A 19,310-nucleotide genomic window follows, 5' to 3' on the forward strand; every position below is an offset into this window, starting at 1 on the left:
AGCTAAAAAATTGCCGTTAGAAATTTTTTTATATTTTATATGAATTTTTATGTTTTTTTTTTTTTTGCCACATTTTTACTTAAAAAACGCCGTTTTTTTACCTTTTTAAGCCGCTAACATTCAAACTACTTACCCGATTTGAAAATTTTCTGAGAATGAGTTGTAGACGGCTCAATTTTCTTTAATTTGATTAGTATTAGGATCAAAAAGGTCAAAGAAAACGAAAGATATGCTCAAAATTGTAGGTGTACCTCCAAAAATTAAAAAAAAAAATTAAAAAAATTATATCTCGAAAACCAATCGACAGAAAATTTTTTAAAAATCATTTTCGTGTTTAGTAGGTCATAATCAATAAGAAAAAATATGCTAGAAACGATTCACAAAATGGTTGTTGGCTAGTGTAATAGAATGATGTTTATTTACAAGTGGCAAGTTACATGTTGCAGCGTCTATCAGCCAGTGGTTTTATTCTCTATGGAGGCAGCGTGTCTGTAAAATATCTGAAAAACATTCACTTTATTCCGTTTGGAAAATCAAAAATTGTTCACCAATATGCCTTTTACAATTTTAAGCGAAATAACTATGTTTTCAGCACTTCATTATCGATTTTATTTAAATGAATTATAGGAAGCTAGTTGCGCTTGGTGTTTCACAAAATATAAATTGTAACAATAGTGATGGCAAAATACTTTCATGTACATTTCATACTTTTTCATACGGTTTCCCCATCACAGTTGGCGATTGTTGCAGTGTCACTTACGAGTCTGTGGTGGCGATGAGGATGAAATGGAACTTTGAAATGCTGGCAGGGACGTTCTGTTTCGCAACAAAAATCTAAAAGTGCTAAAGCATACATGAAGACAGTAATGCTATTATCAAATCTTGTCAAAACATAGAAAAAAAAATTAAATAAAAAATGTCGTATAAATGTCGATTGTGTAGCAAAAACTAATTGCCCTGCTAAAAAAGTAGTGATACATATTCATGTGTCCATATACGCAAATAAAACAAGGGTATCACAAACATTGTTCTTTTGCTACAGTTTTTTGAATTTCTTCGAAAACCTTTATCACCAAAAAAAAAACACTGTTACAACATTTTTATTTTTGCAATAAAAAAAAATACTTTTATTCTATTTTTTTTTTACAAAATGTTCTAAGTGATCTGTGGCATTTTTATTTTTTTATATATCTATTTAAAAGCAATTAAAAACACTTCACTATTTTTCAATGTGTATACACCCTTCAAGACTATTAGAAAAATCTCCCGAAAATAAGCAAGCAATTACCAAATAATCAAATATTCCACATCAATATGGCAACTCATTGAAGTAATCGTCGTCGGGAAAACCTGCAAAAGTTCGAAATTACCGTAACATCTCTCCGCTCTCTTTCAGAGGTGTTGCCAATGTAAATCAAAACTGCGTAAAGCCAGAATTTTGGAATTGGGGCATTTCGAAAATATAAAAAAACGAACAACAAGAACAGGGAGAGGTAGAGAAAACCCTCGACGACATTTATTGATTCAATTTTCATGGCACTGCTACAAACACACACACACAACCACATTTCTCTTCGGATTGCGTCGCATGAATGGATCCTGGCGAAACGCAGAAATATTAGCATACATACACATACACGCTGTAGGACACGACAGTCTCAAACAACAAAAAGGATGAAATGGGTTGTTGAATGTTAATGGCGGTATGACTGCTACACAAGTAGGTGGTTGAATGGTTAGTAGTTGGTTTAGACATAAATACCGATATAAAAACATTCAATGAATATTATTATTTTTGTTGTAGTTGGTGGTGGTGGTTTGCTGCTCTTTTTATTGTTATTATTCTCCACATGATATCAACAGGAAACATATGACATGTTCGTTTCCATGTTAAAGGATTTCAAAATATTTGTTTCATATGTAGGGACATGTATATGTGAATTGTGAAATTTGAATGGGATAATTTCCTCCTTCTGCCTTGGACGATGACGAGTGATAAGATGTATGACATGATAATGAACACGAAGTCCTATGAATATATGGATGTGTATACATTTGACCAAATAATAACAGTAGAAATATGTGAATTCGTACACTAAAATATTTTTTTAATCAAAAGTGCAAAACAAAGTGTGGCTCAGCTGAGATTTTTACATCACTGAGAGAATAGTTTTCTTTTCAGAGGAATGACATTTTAGATACATAAAATTTTATTTTGACGCTAAAAAAACTTTCTTTAACAGCAAACAAAAATGATTAAAGATAATCGCTGAATTGATTATTAAAAATTCGGTTTTATTTGCTTTTAAAGAAAATACTTTATAAGAAGGTGATTTCGTTTTTCTAAAATTTCGTTCCGTAGGAAAGTATTTTTTCTTTGGATGTACGAAAAAGCTTGTCTTAATATTTTTTATATATTGAAGTATAGGCTGGTTAGGAAGATCCGCTGTGTGGGAGTATCATCACTCTACGGGCTGTTTCTAATAAAGAAAGATACTGAATTAGATCGTGTCGCAAATACCTCCACTATGAATTTAGAGCCTTAGCTAGTCGAAATAAGTCAGATATGTAAAACTGAGAGATCATTTTACATAGGGGATAGATCCAATATAAACCGTTGCACGTTTCAATTTTTGAAATTTAAATCTGAGCTGCTTACCAGATGACATTCGAGACAAGGTTGAAAGCTACCGTGTTTGAATGCGGAAAATTCCCCCACCTTTATCTTCACCACAAGAATGATATATATTCCGAAGTCATTTTTGCTGTTTTTAGTGATATGGAATTAAATTGGAAGAAATTTCTCAGAAAATGGTTTACGAAATATTGACAATTTAATTAAAATAGCATCAGACTCTGGTTTCAACCAAACCGGATTCCGACTTCTATATGCTATAGAAATGAAATTGGGTGTCCCGTCTATATAAAAACGCAAGATGCCGAATTTTGGCTAACTTGGATTAATAATATGTCTTTTTATCGTTAATGGTGTTTTCTATTCTTGTAAAAAATTCCCACTTTTTTCCATTTTGCTTGGAATATGACGTTTTTAGGTTCTTTTCCAAAACAACAAACAAAAAAAAGCGAAAAGTCTTCGAATTCTATTGTGAAACTAGTGCCAGGCCCCTGCCAGCCTTTCAAAGCTCCATTTCATCCTCATCGCTACCACAGACTCGTAAGTGACACTGCATCAATCGCCAGCTGTGATGGGGGAAGTGTATGAAAAAGTATGAAATGTACATGAAATTATTTTGGATAGTCGTATAAATGTTATAAGAATTTATAAATGTTTAATCAAATTAATAAACATCTAAACAATCATGTTTTACTTGACCACAATGATTCTTTTACAACTATCTTAAAATGCACTTCTGCTGATAGTTTGAAGAGGCTCTTATTGGCGTCGTTCTAAATTTATCTAAAAAGGCACCTACGAATTGCACTCATGCGATACTTTTTTCTAGTAACTTAGCGTGGTACAACTTCTCAATAGTTGCGGCACTTTTGCGAGGAGTTTTTGATATTGTATACGACTGTTTTCGACGTGGTGGGTATTCTCAGAAGTGCTATCAAATTCAAAAAAATTTGGCGGGGGCATAGAGGCAAATTGTGGGCATTTTCAGCACAGCCTACAAACGAGAGTGCTGCGATTGTCCTCAGAAGCAGAGCTGCATATGCTGTTTGCTCCTCTGAATTCATTTCTGTCCGCTGAAATTATAGCACTCTTTAGATTGCTGGAATCATTTTAAAAATGTACATTCTTTACAGACAAAATGAAGGCAAAGCACTTTTTTCAAAAAAGAAAACACCATTACTTTCCAAAAGTCAATTTTGAAGTTTTAGTTATATGGAGGATATATCAGAAAATTAATGGTTTTGCAAATCGTTACTGTGATCATAGTTTAATCAGTCAGTGAAAGCATGTCTATCGACAAATTGCAATACTATAGTGCCAGCTATCTAACGAAATTTCCGCTAACCATAAACAAAGCATTGATATTATTGCTACCGAATACTCTGCGAGGCGTTATTATCGATTGTTTAAATATTTCTCCCATAAGGAATACAAAAATTATCGTAAGAGCAGCATTCCGGGTAAAAATTCCTTTTGCATTTCAATAAGGAAGAGAGCAAAATGTAAACAATTGATCATAGCGCCTCACGGAATTTCACCGCGAATTTCATTTCAACTATACCAATACATTCCTTATGAGATAGCGCAAATTTCTGTTAGAGCTGCATACGAGTATTTAAACAATAAAAAATATATGATACTTTTGCTGGCGATATGTCCATGAAAATGTCTATGTTAGCATACCAGAAGAAATACAGAACACGACTGTATTATAGACTTGGCAAAGTAAGTGGGAGCGTTTATATTCCCCTCAATTAAGAAACTACATTATCGACATGCAAGGAAAATTGTCACCAGAGATGTATAGAGCGTTTAAAAATTTTTATGAACACGTTGTCGTTTTCTCAACACTTACTTTTCGTTGGCTAAATAGATGTATGTAACGCCAGAGGTGCATACCGAGTTTAATGAAAAATTGAGTGAGAAACGTTATTATCGACCGTATACATAACAACCCAGCAAAAAAATTGGAAGTTGTTCCACAAACATTTCTTCTAAAGCCCATCCCAGGATCCCCCATCGAGTTTCTTCAACTTCCGATGCAGTCCTTTTGGACAAGTTCACAAACATTTCTTCTAAAGCGCATCGTGGGATCCGTCAATGATTTTTTCCACTTCCGATGCAGTCCTTTTGGACAAGTGCACAAAAATTTCTTCTAAAGCGCATCTTGGGATCCCCCAATGATTTGTTTCTACTTCTGATGCAGTCCTCTTGGACAAGTATTAGAAAGAACGCAATTAAGTGCAAATTTAATTAAATTACAATTAAATTAAAAAAAAAAAAAAATAGAAAACTAATAAAAAAATATAGAAAATTAATAAAAAAAGTTAAAAAAATAATAATAAAAAAATTTCATCCCCGCTGGGGATGAAAAAGTGCCGTTTGACTTTTTCGCTTCCATGGAAGTTCTTTTGAGAAGATTTTGCAAATTACGAGAATTTTTAATTTTTTTGTTGATTTGTAATGAAAAAATATATATTTATACGAAAATATATGCCGAAACTAAAAAAAATAAAAACGATGCATTACATACAAAAAGCAATTTTTTAGAAAAATATTTGAGAAAAAAATTGCCGCTGGTGAGATTTGAACCTGCGTTTCTTATTTTTTCGTTCATACTAAAAAATAACTTCTCGAGAAGCCATTAGAATGTTATTCCTTGGTGTCGTATTACGATCATATCACACACTTTTGAATTGACCTTTCGACGCTTTATATTCAATGGCGTTTGTGGCTGAGTGTGCTAAGGCGTTCTGTTATGGTGCCAGCAAACCTAGGTTCAACCCCTGTTAGGAGCGAAAAAGTTTTTCAAATTGTAAAAATTAGATAATAGGAAAATAATAGTGTAATAAAACATATCGTTGAAAAAAAAGCGAAATTGGTTGAAGAAAAAAAAATTTTTTCGCTTTTGAAATTTCTTCATTCAAATTAACATCCAGGGCACAACTTCTAAAGTAATGCAAAGGATCCAAAAAGGGAGTACTTCCGTCCTATGACAAGCCCGTGTAAAATTCATTGGAGATGATCCAAGTTTGCACTACTTCCGAATCACAGATTGGGGATCCAAACTACTTTTTTGGAAGCTCTTTTTTTGCTGGGAAATTACGTACATAAATTTTGTGAGAGGCAATTTTAATAATCGATAATAGAGCACAACGTTATACAAATTTTATGGCAGAAAAATGTAAAAGAACACATGCCAAAGATCTAGATGTTCTTATATAACACGATGACACTATTCTCAACACGTTAGCCATTATAATTTGTAATGCTATGTTCCCACCGACCCGTTTTCCTCATTCGTTTTTCCAAAACATTTCACCGTTCACACCGGGTTGAGATGTTTTAGTTTGGCAGTTACCATGGAAACTAGAAATTCTTATTTACTCGAAATTCTCATATATGCAACCTATGTCCAAATAATTACCGCGAGCGCAAAGGGAATTTTTTTTATGTTATTTTCACATGTCCATGTTCTTAAAAGCCTTTGTTTACTCTTTTTTTCTATGAAACTTATTTCAATATTTTGACATATATTACCCTAAGTATGTTATTCGGGGTATATTCCGAATTAGGTGGGTTCAGACTCTAAAATTGACGTGTTTTGGAGGAAAACTTGTGTTTTGAACTTGTTTTTTAGTATGGCGAAAACGACTCGTTTTGAAGTGCTTAAAAAGGGAAAACATTTCAAACCCCAAAACATGCTTGGTGAGAACACCGTATAAGCATCGTACTGTCCATTTAAACTTTATAGTCATGGCTGAACAAGAAGGTTAAATCATGGGCCCATATGATTACAATTTTTTTATTTCGACAAAATTTTAAGATGTCAAAATCATATGTTTATGGTGATTGCAGCTCTCCAAATGACACTGCATAGCAAATGCATCCCAAACAAACTCGCGCATTCATAGCTGGAGAATTGTTCAAAGATGACTTGAGTATCTTGATAACATATTCCAGACCCAAAATACCACGCACATCAGTTTTTAAACTGCATCATAAACTGTTTTTGTTAATAGATGGCGAAGATCCATTTGACTGACTTCCATTCTTAACTTTGGTGGGTATTATAGTCTTATTTGTCTCATATCGGCGTTCCTCGGATGAATTATCCACTTCACAATCACTCATAGGTGACACAATTAAATTTGAACCTTTATTTTTCTCTGGATTTTAATTATTTTTTCAGGACAATTGAAAGAATAAGTAATTGCCACTTTTACCAATGCCATACGATTCTTTTATCAGCTGATTTTGACTTCTTGAAATTGTAAACAACATATTGAAATTTGTTGTTTTTGTTATCGTGATTCAACCTCCTTATTCAGCCATGTTTATAGTTATTACCAGAGAATGAAGCCGCCGAGTCGCACCGCCGATTTCAGTCGCCGTCGACGATTTTTGACCAGTCGACGCCGCCGCCGAATATGTCGACTCATCTTGACTCAAATTTAGCCGCCAATTAATCAAAAATATCGATTTAAATACGAAAAATGTAAAACTAATTGTCGTATTTTATTCCAAAATTTTAAACCTTCCACCCACAATCAATCAATTTCACGCTGCTATAATAACTTTGCAAAAAAATTTGCTCAGCAAATTTGAATTCAATGTAAATTTGATTGTAAGATTGGTTGTACAGCTAATCTCATTACCATTCGAATAACTTCAAATTGATTTTATAATGGATAATTGTCCACCGCCGAATGGACAAATTTATACCGGCTTAGCCGTCAAGCCGCCGCCGCCGGAGGCAAAAATGTAGTGTCAGCCGCCGACAAAAATGGATCGGCTTCATTCTCTGGTCATTACGCATGCATTTTTACGACCGCTACTAAGGTAAAGTTTATTTTTATTTTGCACTTTAAATATTGGTTTCCTCTTGTGAAATATGATCTTAGCACCGGCATCATTTTTTAAAATTTTTTAAAAATATAATTATGTTCATGTATATTTTTGTATTGAATGTTTTTGTGTTCGGAAAAAGCGAACGTAGTTATCCACATCACGTTATTTGCAATAGGCAATCAGCAATCACAATAGGCAATCAACGGAGAGTTTTAATAGCATACGCAACACCCTGTCATTCATACTGTGAATCAAAAATGTAACGAATACACTATGGGAAAAATGCTAATCGCTGGTTTTGTGTAGTGTTGCCAATATTTTATTAGAAAAATGTAATAATAACCATTTAAGATCTACGAATTTGAATTATTTCTCAAAAAAAAAAAAAATATAATAATAATAATTATTATAATTTATTATTTATCAATAAATACATGTGTGCCACTCTTTACAAATGTATGGAAATAAAATATTGTTTACATCGCTGGTTATGTGTAGTGATGCCAATTTTTTATTAGAAAAATGTACTAATAACCATTTAAGATGAAAAAATAATTAATATTTATAATTTACCAATAAATACGTGTTTGCCACTCTTTACAATTATATGGAAATAAAATATTGTTTACATACTTCTGATCTAGAAGTGAATGTTTATCAAAATAAGAATATTATGCCTTGAAAAGCGAGTACAATAAATATCCAACATTAATTGAACACAAAACAAATGTAGAGTTCAGCAGTGAGGAATCTCGGGCTTCATTATCATTAACAATTTAAATAATTTAGAACAATTATTATATACATATGTATGTTTTTAGAAAAAAAATTTTAATATATCACGCTAAGAATAATTTCAATTCGAGACTTGACAACACTCTATCAAATGTCAGACTGCGAAAGAACCAGCCAACCCCTGGCTATTACGTTCAGACAAACGTCAGTTTGACATAGTGACAATGATAAGCTGCCATTGGCTAGCTGTTTTGTGTTTCTTATAATCAGTGATACCAATTTGGTGGTTTTAGCACCAAATTTAGAGCTTTTTGATTTCCAAAAAGTACCAAATTGCCTTTTTAGTGCCTTTTCAAAAAAAAAAGCATCAAGTTGGTGCTTTCTAACATTTTCATTTAGTGCTTTTGTTGCTTTTTTCAATTTGAACAGTATTAAGATTAATTGACGAAATCTTTTCATACAAAAATTCGGATTAGATTTTCAAAAGCTAAAACTCAACCAAATGTAGAATTTGATTGTTATTAAGGTGGTAAAGATTCTTTTTTAATCAATATTAATGTTTTCCCTTTATAAGCTCTTCCAAACGAGTCGTTTTCCCCATACTAAAAAACAAGTTCAAAACACAAGTTTTCCTCCAAAACACGTCAATTTTAGAATGTGAACCCACCTAATTTGGATTATACCCCGAATAACATACCCTATTCAAAATATATGTCAAAATATTGAAATAAGTTTCATAGAAAAAAAAGAATAAACAAAGGCTTTTAAGAACATGGACATGTGAAAATAACATAAATTTTTCCCTTTGCGCTCGCGGTAATTATTTGGACATAGGTTGCATATATGTGAATTTCGAGTAAATGTGAATTTCTTGTTTCCATGGTAGGTTAGGTTAGGTTAGGTTATGTGGCAGCCCGATGTATCAGGCTCACTTAGACTATTCAGTCCATTGTGATACCACAGTGGTGAACTTCTCTCTTATCACTGAGTGCTGCCCGATTCCATGTTAAGCTCCATGACAAGGGACCTCCTTTTTATAGCCGAGTCCGAACGGCGATGCACATTCCAGTGAAATCACTTAGAGAAGCTTTGAAACCCTCAGAAATGTCACCAGCATTACTGAGGTGGGATAATCCACCGCTGAAAAACTTGTTGGTGTTCGGTCGTAGCAGGAATCGAACCCACGACCTTGTGTATGCAAGGCGGGCATGCTAACCATTGCACCACGGTGGCTCCCTGTTTCCATGGTAACTGTCAAACTAAAACATCTCAACCCGGTGTGAACGGTGAAATGTTTTGGAAAAACGAATGAGGAAAACGAGTCGGTGGGAACATAGCATTACTTATACTCTTACCTGGTAATAGGAATTTTTGCTGGGAAAGGTCTAACGACGAGTGCCGAATTTCTGAACTTGATAAAACGTTTGTATTAAATTAACAAAAGCACTCATAACTGAAATAAATATTAATATTTCCAAATTTAATGTTTTTCTCCTCTAAAAAATATATTATGAAATTTGAAAGAAATTACTGACCAAAATGGTTATAGGAATTTTTGCTGGGAAAGGTCTAACGACGAGTGCCGAATTTCTGAACTTGATAAAACGTTTGTATTAAATTAACAAAAGCACTCATAACTGAAATGAATATTAATATTTCCAAATTTAATGTTTTTCTCCTCTAAAAAATATATTATGAAATTTGAAAGACATTACTGACCAAAATGAATTGGATGAAAGCATTCAAATGAGTCAAATCAATACAGGAAATCTTCTATAATACATCTTAGGAATTTTGTTTTTTAGTAGAGCATTGAATTTTAGTTGGCTTTAGTAGTTTTTATGGTGGGAGGTGGTATATTACAATTTATAATACAGTTTTGGTCCTTTTTGTCTTCCGGGAGTTTGCATCACTGCTTATAATATAAGAGATCGGATTTAAGTTGACATTTCCGATCAAGATTATTATAATAAAAAGATCGTTGCACGATTAGGACAAGTAAAAAAATACAATTAAATTGTTATTCATACAAATTATAATTAATTTGTTTGAAGTGTTTATAAAAAATGTATGTTTTTGTTTTTTTTTGTCATTTTAATCACTTTTAAAAATTTTACTTAATTTATGATTTATTTATTATTCAATTTAAATTAAAAAAATTAAATTAAATTGTAATGCAATACATTTGTGGGAAGTGTTTGTAAAAAGTATATTTTATTTTTGTTGCTGTTTTAATCAATTTATTATTGAGTTAATTTATTTGCTTTATATTGAACTGTTTTTATTAAAACACTTCAATGAAATGAACATTTCAACGCGAACATAGTACTCAACTTTATATGTCATTAACAATTTATATAATTTAGCAATACAAATTGCATACATATGATTTTAAGAAAAAAAGTGTTAAGTACCGCAAATAACGCTAAGAATGATGATTTCAATTTGAAAGTTGGCAACACTACATCAATTCGTTACATATGTCAGATTGCGTTCGAAACGAACCGGCCCACACTGACTATTATGCTCACTTAAACGTCAGTTTGACATGGACTCTGCTAGCGTGTGGTTATTTCGCGGTAATGTGATAGCCGTCGCAGGCTTTTATTTCGAGTGTATGTGCCTTAGCTGTCGGCATTTGTGAATTTTTGGGACCTTCGAATATTTGTTTTGTGTTTTCAATTTGATTTTCATACAATGACCTACCAGCGTTTGAAGTTCTTATGCAGATATTGCTAATTGAATTTAATTAAACCAACAATGGTTGTATATTCATTCTTAATTAATGAATAAATGGAGTTAAATAATCAGAAAACAATTGTAAAGAAGTTTCGACAAAAAATTCCTATACGAAAACAACCGGTTCCTTTTAAAAAGAAAAAAGTCCTCATCATCCTGTGGATGATCGACGTTACCTGCCGGCTGTTATTAATGAAATGCTAAAAAGAAACTATTTGCACAAGAATATAAAAAAAGAGAAATAAAAAAAAAATAATCAGTAAGCCGGTTCCGTGTTAAGTATTTGTTTTTTACACATTTGTAAAGAAGAGCAATAATAAAAAAAAAAAATAATTTGAAAAACACGAATTTAAGAACCTGTGATCGCCGGGCCAACTTAACCATGTGTGTGTTGTCTTTTATTGTTGATATATATTAAAGAATATATTAGTGTAAAAAATAATGGTTAGCATTATTTTATGGCTAGTGATAATATTTAACAAAAATTGGTGCAAATTGATAGTGTGTGTCTTTCTTGTTTTTGTTTGCAACACCACCACAATATCTGCACAACTATCAGATACTCGGTTATAAACGTTCTACATTTTGACAAGATACATACCTATCTAGATATGAATATACCCGCAGTCCCTGTCTGTCACACATAAATATCTGCATATATATATGTACACATTATAATTAGTGGTATTTCTCTGTCATTATTGCTGCCGCGGCGGTTAAAGTGCTTCGCCATTCATTATTGGGCCTAAAAAGTCATTCAATTATATTAATATTTATTATTTGGTTCATTGTTGTCGCAGCGAAGAATCAGTGTTTAGTTATGAAATGTGAATTTAATTGAGTAACAACAAAATCACAACAATAATAATCCTCAACATACAATAACAATCGTCTTCCTCATCATCATCATCATCATCATCATCGGCATCGTCATAATCATCATTATCGTATGCTGAAACTAGTGTCAAGATCAGTGTCAACGACAACGTTTGCGTCGACGTAGCAGTGTAAACATAATAACGACAGCTACTATACGAAGGCAACGCCGAACAATTACGAATATTAGAAAAGGAATAAGCGGCATTGAAGTAGCAAGAAGCTGCTGCAGCATATACAAAAACTAAGTGATATAACAACAACAAGAAGAGCGGCAACAATATATAACATTAGCATTGCATTGCAAAGCATTCTTCTGGAGATCAAGTATTTTTAAGTGTGTGCGTGTGTCATTTACCCACTCACAGTGTATTGATTTATATCCACCCCCTCCCCCTTTTTATCCACCCATTTGCAACGTGGTAATGCTTGTAAACATTGCTACAGACGCTACAGATCGCATTAATTGATTTTGTTGTAAAAATGAAAATACCCTCCCTTTTAAATACAAAAATGCGTCGCTCTTTGAGTCGTAATCATTATTTTATCATTGGATTATTTTTGGGCCTCATATTATCGTTCTATGTACCGCAAGATATATGGGAACTTGTTCAACAGGAAGAATGTCCCCAGGAGGCAGCTGAGAATAGTTTAATCGAGAAATTTGGCCAAGAGTTTGAACCGCATTTGAATTTGATTAATAAACCATTGGCAGCTAAGAAAACGGTAAGTACCGGTTAAATTATGGTGAAATTGTATGAGTGAAAAAATAAAAAAAAAATAAAAATATTTATTTTAAGTGATAAGTTAAGTTTACCATTTCACTACCGAAATAAACCTAATGTTAAAAACTATAATTTTTCTTCTTTTTTGCATGTAGAAAAAATTTTAATTTTGAGGACCTATCTCAATTAGTTCAAGAGATATATGATATATGTTCTGAAAATTTGATTCTTGAATTGTTACAAATGGCCTTATGAAAAGAAGCGCTATTTCGCCTATAAATCTTTCGAAGTGTGAGAAAAAAAATTAAAAACGAAACCAAAAAATATCAGCTATGTTTTCTGTATGAATGTCAATTTACTATAGTCATACAGTAGAAAGATGGTCACAAAATTTCGTATTTTCATTTATCGTTAATGAACCCAACAAAAAATGGTAGTTGGTCTAAAGGCACAACTTTAAAAACACTTCAAAACAGGCATGGAAAATGCAGTACTATAGTACTTTTTCAATACTTTTTCACCCTGGTCAGTACCGTAGTACCCCCGCGAATGATTTAGTAGCTTTTGTGTCGACATTTTTAAGCCGATATCAGGTTTGTGGTACAATAGTTTTGACAAAATATTTTAATATGTTATTTTGAGAAAGTCTAACAAACTTATTTGCTAATAGTCTTTTACAAATTTGGCAAAACAGACAAGTTAATGCGGGAAGAAAATCTCGATTTTGTAAAAGTCATAGTCAACAACACAATTTTATTGAATTTCAAGAATGTTTTAGTGTGTTTCTATATTACGCTTCCACACGAACACATTCTAGATAAAAAGTTGATCGCGTACTAAAATAATCCGAACCATTACAGATACTATCGAAACTTGAGACAAAAAATAATCTACCAACATTTGGAGAAAATCTTACCAAAAACTACAAAAAAAATATTTTGCAAAAATTTTTTACTTCAGAAAGTTTTATCAAAATTTTATTTCTATAAAATATTTTTTCAAAATTTTATTCCTATAGAAAATTTTGTCAAAATTTTATTTCTATAGAAAATTTAGTCAACATTTTATTTCTATAGAAAATTTTGTCAAAATATTATTTCTAAGAAAATTTTGCCAAAATTTTATTTCTATCCAAAATTTTATTTCTATAGAAAATTTTGTCAAAATTTTATTTCTGTAGAAAATTTTGTCAAAATTTTATTTCTATAGAAAATTTTGTCAAAATTTTATTTCTATAGAAAATTTTGTCAAAATTTTATTTGTATAAAAAATGTCAAAATTTTATTTTTATAGAAAATTTTGTCAAAATTTTATTTCTATAGAAAATTTTGTCAAAATTTTGTTTCTATAGAAAATTTTGTCAAAATTTTATTTCTATAGAAAATTTTGTCAAAATTTTATTTCTATAGAAAATTTTGTCAAAATTTTATTTGTATAAAAAATGTTGTCAAAATTTTATTTTTATAGAAAATTTTGTCAAAATTTTATTTCTATAGAAAATTTTGTCAAATTTTTATTTCTATAGAAAATTTTGTCAAAATTTTATTTCTATAGAAAATTTTGTTAGAATTTTATTTCTATAGAAAATTTTGTCAAAATTTTATTTCTATAGAAAATTTTGACAAAATTTTATTTCTATAGAAAATTTTGTCAAAATTTTATTTCTATAGAAAACGTTGTCAAAATTTTATTTCGATAGAAAATTTTGTTAGAATTTTGTTTCTATAGAAAATTTTGTCAAAATTTTATTTCTATAGAAAATTTTGTCAAAATTTTATTTCTATAGAAAATTTTGTCAAAATTTTATTTGTATAAAAAATGTCAAAATTTTATTTTTATAGAAAATTTTGTCAAAATTTTATTTCTATAGAAAATTTTGTCAAAATTTTATTTCTGTAGAAAATTTTGTTAAAATTTTATTTCTATAGAAAATTTTGTCAAAATTTTATTTCTATAGAAAATTTTGTCAAAATTTTATTTCTATAGAAAATTTTGTCAAAATTTTATTTCTATAGAAAATTTTGTCAAAATTTTATTTCTATAGAAAATTTTGTCAAAAAATAATTTCTAAAGAAAATCTTGTCAAAATTTTATTTCTATAGAAAATTTTGCCAAAATTTTATTTCTATAGAAAATTTTGCCAAAATTTTATTTCTATAGAAAATTTTGTTTCTATAGAAAATTTTGTCAGAATTTTATTTCTATAGAAAATTTTGTCAAAATTTTATTTCTATAGAAAATTTTGTCAAAATTTTATTTGTATAAAAAATGTCAAAATTTTATTTTTATAGAAAATTTTGTCAAAATTTTATTTCTATAGAAAATTTTGTCAAATTTTTATTTCTATAGAAAATTTTGTCAAATTTTTATTTCTATAGAAAATTTTGTCAAAATTTTATTTCTATAGAAAATTTTGTCAAAATTTTATTTGTATAAAAAATGTTGTCAAAATTTTATTTTTATAGAAAATTTTGTCAAAATTTTATTTCTATAGAAAATTTTGTCAAATTTTTATTTCTATAGAAAATTTTGTCAAAATTTTATTTCTATAGAAAATTTTGTTAAAATTTTATTTCTATAGAAAATTTTGTCAAAATTTTATTTCTATAGAAAATTTTGTCAAAATTTTGTTTCTATAGAAAATTTTGTCAAAATTTTATTTCTATAGTAAATTTTGTCAAAAATTTATTTAAAAATTTTGAAGTAGAACTGTGGCAACCGTAATTACAATACTACGGTAGTCTTTTTATGAGAATATACAACTAAAAAAATATTTAAAATTGAGGAGTTGACAACCAAAATTTTATTTTCTTTAAAATTCAGTCTAAATGAGCTCTTGACAATAATCCTCCAACGGAATTTTTGTTGAAATTTAGTGAAAAGTTCTTTTTCGCTCAAAAAATACATTTTTTGTACTCTTAAAAATTTGTATTTTCCATCCCTGCTTCAAATATTTCATCCTAAACATGTTCTTTATTTTAACTACGCATCAAGTTCTTTTATTTAAATTTTGTAAAAAAATAAGCTCGAATAATTATTGTAATAATATGTAATGAAAAATATTTCCATTTCGAATTTTTGAAAATATTGGACGTCAAAGTTTCTATCAAGCGTACACTCAAAAAAGTTTACTTGGATCCAAAGATTTTGACCTTCCTTTAAGGATTTTGGTATTGATTCCGAGCCAAAGATGCGGGTTCTTTAAAATAAGGATTTTTTTTTGCGACCTATCTGGCTTTAAAACTAGGATCTATAAAATTTAAATACAGATCTGATTTATAGAATTTTCATTCTATTTTCTCCGGTATATTAATAAAACTATTCACGTACAAACAAAGGCCAGTTTAAAAATCCAAATTATGACGGATACTTCGAAGTAAAAAACATTTTCTTAATTTCAAAAACAAATAAAAAAAATAATAAAAAATAAACCAAAAATGCTAAATCCTCAAAAAAGTCTTAGCTTATAATTGAGGCGTTCTTATCTTAAATCTAAAGATACAATATTTCAGTTAATTTGAGGACGATTTGTTTAAATCAAAAATGTGTTTCTTTACTTTAAGGAAAATGTGTCTTAGTTTAAAGGCATGCAACTTTGACGAAGATACGCAAATTTTCAAAATTTGTGTCCTAAATTTTTGAAGCAAATATTATAAACTTTTTTTTTAATTAAAATATCATCATTTTAAATAAATTTGTCCTTAATAGTGTGTAAATTGCGCATCCTAAAATTGAGGTTGCGTAATCTTTAATATCACGTAAATATTGTTTTCAGTGTAAGAATGCATTAAAAATCATAAAAAATAATAAAAAAAAAAAATTATTTGGCAATATATCACAATATTTTTTAATTCACGTCCAAAATACTGAATTCGGTTCACACCTTGAGAAGTGATGCATAATGAAATGGTGGACATCTATACTATTGACAAACCAACGTTAAATTCATTGCTTTTGCGCCAATTTTGCACCACTTCCAGATCCAAAACATTTTTCGCTACTTTTTGGCGACTCTTTTTTTGCTGGGAAGTTTATAAAAATGCATTTAAATGCTCACCAATATGGAAAATATTTGTAGCTTATTTAGACTAAAGCCTTTACTTTAAAATAACGTCGATAAATAAATCGAAACTATTTGGGGAGCTAGAGTTTGGTGTCGTTTTCGATAGTTCAAGGTATATAATGGCAACCCGTTATTTCAGGCTCGGTCCATTGTGATACCACAGCGGTGAACTCCTTTTTATAGCCGAGTCCGAACGCTGTTTCACATTGTAGTGAAACAACTTAGAGAAGCTTTGAAACACTCAGAAATGTAACCACTATTGAAAAACTTTTTGGTGTTTGGTCGAAACTGGGTTTGAACCCACGACCCTGTGTATGCAAGGCGGGCATGTCATGGCAATCAATGGTTTAATGTTTCTGATTTGATTAAAATGTATTATATTAATATATTAATAAATTTTTTAATTGTTTAAAGTTTTAAGCTTCAATAAACTTTTTAATTGGAAGTATTTTGGTTATATTTTTTCTGTGAATAATTAATGTGGAATCATTGCAGCGGATATTAAAAAAAAGGATGAATTCCGCCCTATGGCATTTTTCACACTGATATGTTATATGTTATATATTCACCGCTGTAATTTGTAATTTAGATTTTTAAACAGATTGTGTATTCGATAAGTGTGATCTGTATTTTAATTTTATCGGGCCTAGATTTAAATCAAAATCCTGAAAGGAAGTTCAAAACTTTGGATCTAAATAAACGTTTTTCTGAGTGTAGAATTTTCCAAAGAAAGATTGTTCAGAAGTCTTGATTAGAAAAGATCCTGTGAAACGTACAAAGTAGAATACACTTCTAGGATATATTTTATTAAAGAGACCACTGTGCGGGCTATTGAAAATAAAAATTTTAAAATTAAAAAAAAGTAAATTAAAAAATATTTAAAAATTATCAAAACTGTTTATTTAGTTTTAAAATTTATAGGTCATAAATGTGTGAACCTCATTTCGCCGGATGTTGGTTTTTACCATACTTAAATAATCATGAACATTACTATATATATGCGTATGAATTTCGTACCAAGTAAAGATTTGGAGTTTAAATAAATTGTATAACTTTTAACCTCACTCCCCAGCTGTCTTGGTGTACCTTTAAATAATTTCGCTTAAACATTTTACTTCACTTAATACGATTTTCACTTTTATTACGTAGTTAATTTCACATTTTATTTCTTTAGACAATGACCTGTTTAATATTAATTTTTGCTTTTCTCTCTTCATCTTCAAGATTTCCACGAAATCACTTTGGAGCACTTAAACCAACATTTAATAATAAAAACAATGTGGACAAGCAAAAAAAGTCGTAATCAAAATAAAAGTTATTTTTATTAGTTTAAATTATGTCAAAGTAGACTACATAGTATGAATTATACTTTAGACTGCAATGGAGGTACAGTTTTATACATCTCTATAGAATACTTGTTGACTTAATATTGGGTAAAGTGTGCGACAGTGAGTCTGTGAAAAAGGCATTACACTGGAAGGCACAAAAAACATCATGTAAATAAATCTGTTTTGTTTACAAAGGTTGACTTTTATAGTTCGGTATTGGGCAAACCTAGTGTTGCAAACTGCCAACTGACAACTCTATCCTAAAGCTGGTCATTTTTGATGTTATATGTACTAATAACGCTATTTGCCTTGTTTACATCAACTTAAAAGATTCATCTTGCATATTGGGATACTTTAAAAAATATTGAATATGTTTGTGCATTTGGATTTAATGAATTATCAGAAGTGATCCTTGTAATTGGTTGATAATTTCGCTGCAAGTAGAGTATGCTAATGAGGAATGTGAAAGTTCCGTAACGATCGTCCATCCAACCATCTTGCATTTTAAAGGGCTTTGCCCTAATAAATTTAATAAATATAATTTTCCTCTGTTGTAGTTTAGTCAACGTATGGTTTTAAACTGAAATAAAATTTTGAAACATTTTTTATAGAAATAAATATTTGAGAAAATATTCTATAAAATAATAATTTGAGACAATTTTATATAGAAATAAAATTTTGACAAAATTTTCTATAGAAATAAAATTTTGACAAAATTTTCTATAGAAATAAAATTGTAACAAAATTTTCTATAGAAATAAACATATTACAAATTTTTCTATAGAAATAAAATTTTGACAAAATTTTCTATAGAAATAACATTTTGACAAAATTTTCTATAGAAATAAAATTTTGAAAAAATTTTCTATAGAAATAAAAGTTTGACAAAATTTTCTATAGAAATAAAATTTTGAGAAAATTTTCTATAGAAATAAAATTGTGACAAAATTTTCTATAGAAATAACATTTTGACAAAATTTTCTATAGAAATAAAATTTTGAGAAAATTTTCTATAGAAATAAAATTTTGACAAAATTTTCTATATAAATAAATATTTGAAAAATTTTCTATAGAAATAAAATGTTGACACAATTTTCTATAGAAAAATATTTTGAAAAAAGTTTTGAAAAAAATTTTTATAGAAATAAAATTTTGACAAAATTTTTATAGAAATAAAATTTTGACAAAATTTTTATATAAGTAAAATTTTTACAAAATTTTCTATAGAAATAAATATTGGAGAAAATTTTCTATAGAAATAAAATTTTGACAAAATTTTCTATAGAAATAAAATGTTGAACACATTTTTATAGAAATAAAATTTTGACAAAATTTTCTATAGAAATAAAATTCTGAGA

At 29.5% G+C, this 19,310-nt stretch overlaps 1 protein-coding gene and 1 long non-coding RNA gene across 2 annotated transcripts in view; both read left to right on the forward strand.

Annotated features, from left to right (window-relative positions):
- Positions 1–1,407: 1,407 nt before the first annotated feature.
- Positions 1,408–2,101, forward strand: LOC142230352 (uncharacterized). Its single transcript, XR_012720664.1, has 2 exons — positions 1,408–1,735; positions 1,805–2,101. It is a non-coding gene; the product is annotated as an uncharacterized LOC142230352 (long non-coding RNA).
- An 8,679-nt stretch (positions 2,102–10,780) lies between these two features.
- Positions 10,781–19,310, forward strand: part of Chpf (Chondroitin polymerizing factor) — a 130,329-nt gene continuing 121,799 nt past the window's right edge. The window contains exon 1 of the mRNA XM_075299902.1: positions 10,781–12,562. Coding sequence (XP_075156017.1) covers positions 12,320–12,562 — 243 coding nt within the window. The 5' untranslated portion in view covers positions 10,781–12,319. The remainder of the gene's footprint in view (positions 12,563–19,310) is intronic.

The sequence above is a fragment of the Haematobia irritans genome, chromosome 3 (genome assembly GCF_050003625.1).
Source record: "Haematobia irritans isolate KBUSLIRL chromosome 3, ASM5000362v1, whole genome shotgun sequence".
In the NCBI taxonomy this organism is placed as follows: Eukaryota; Metazoa; Arthropoda; class Insecta; order Diptera; family Muscidae; genus Haematobia; species Haematobia irritans.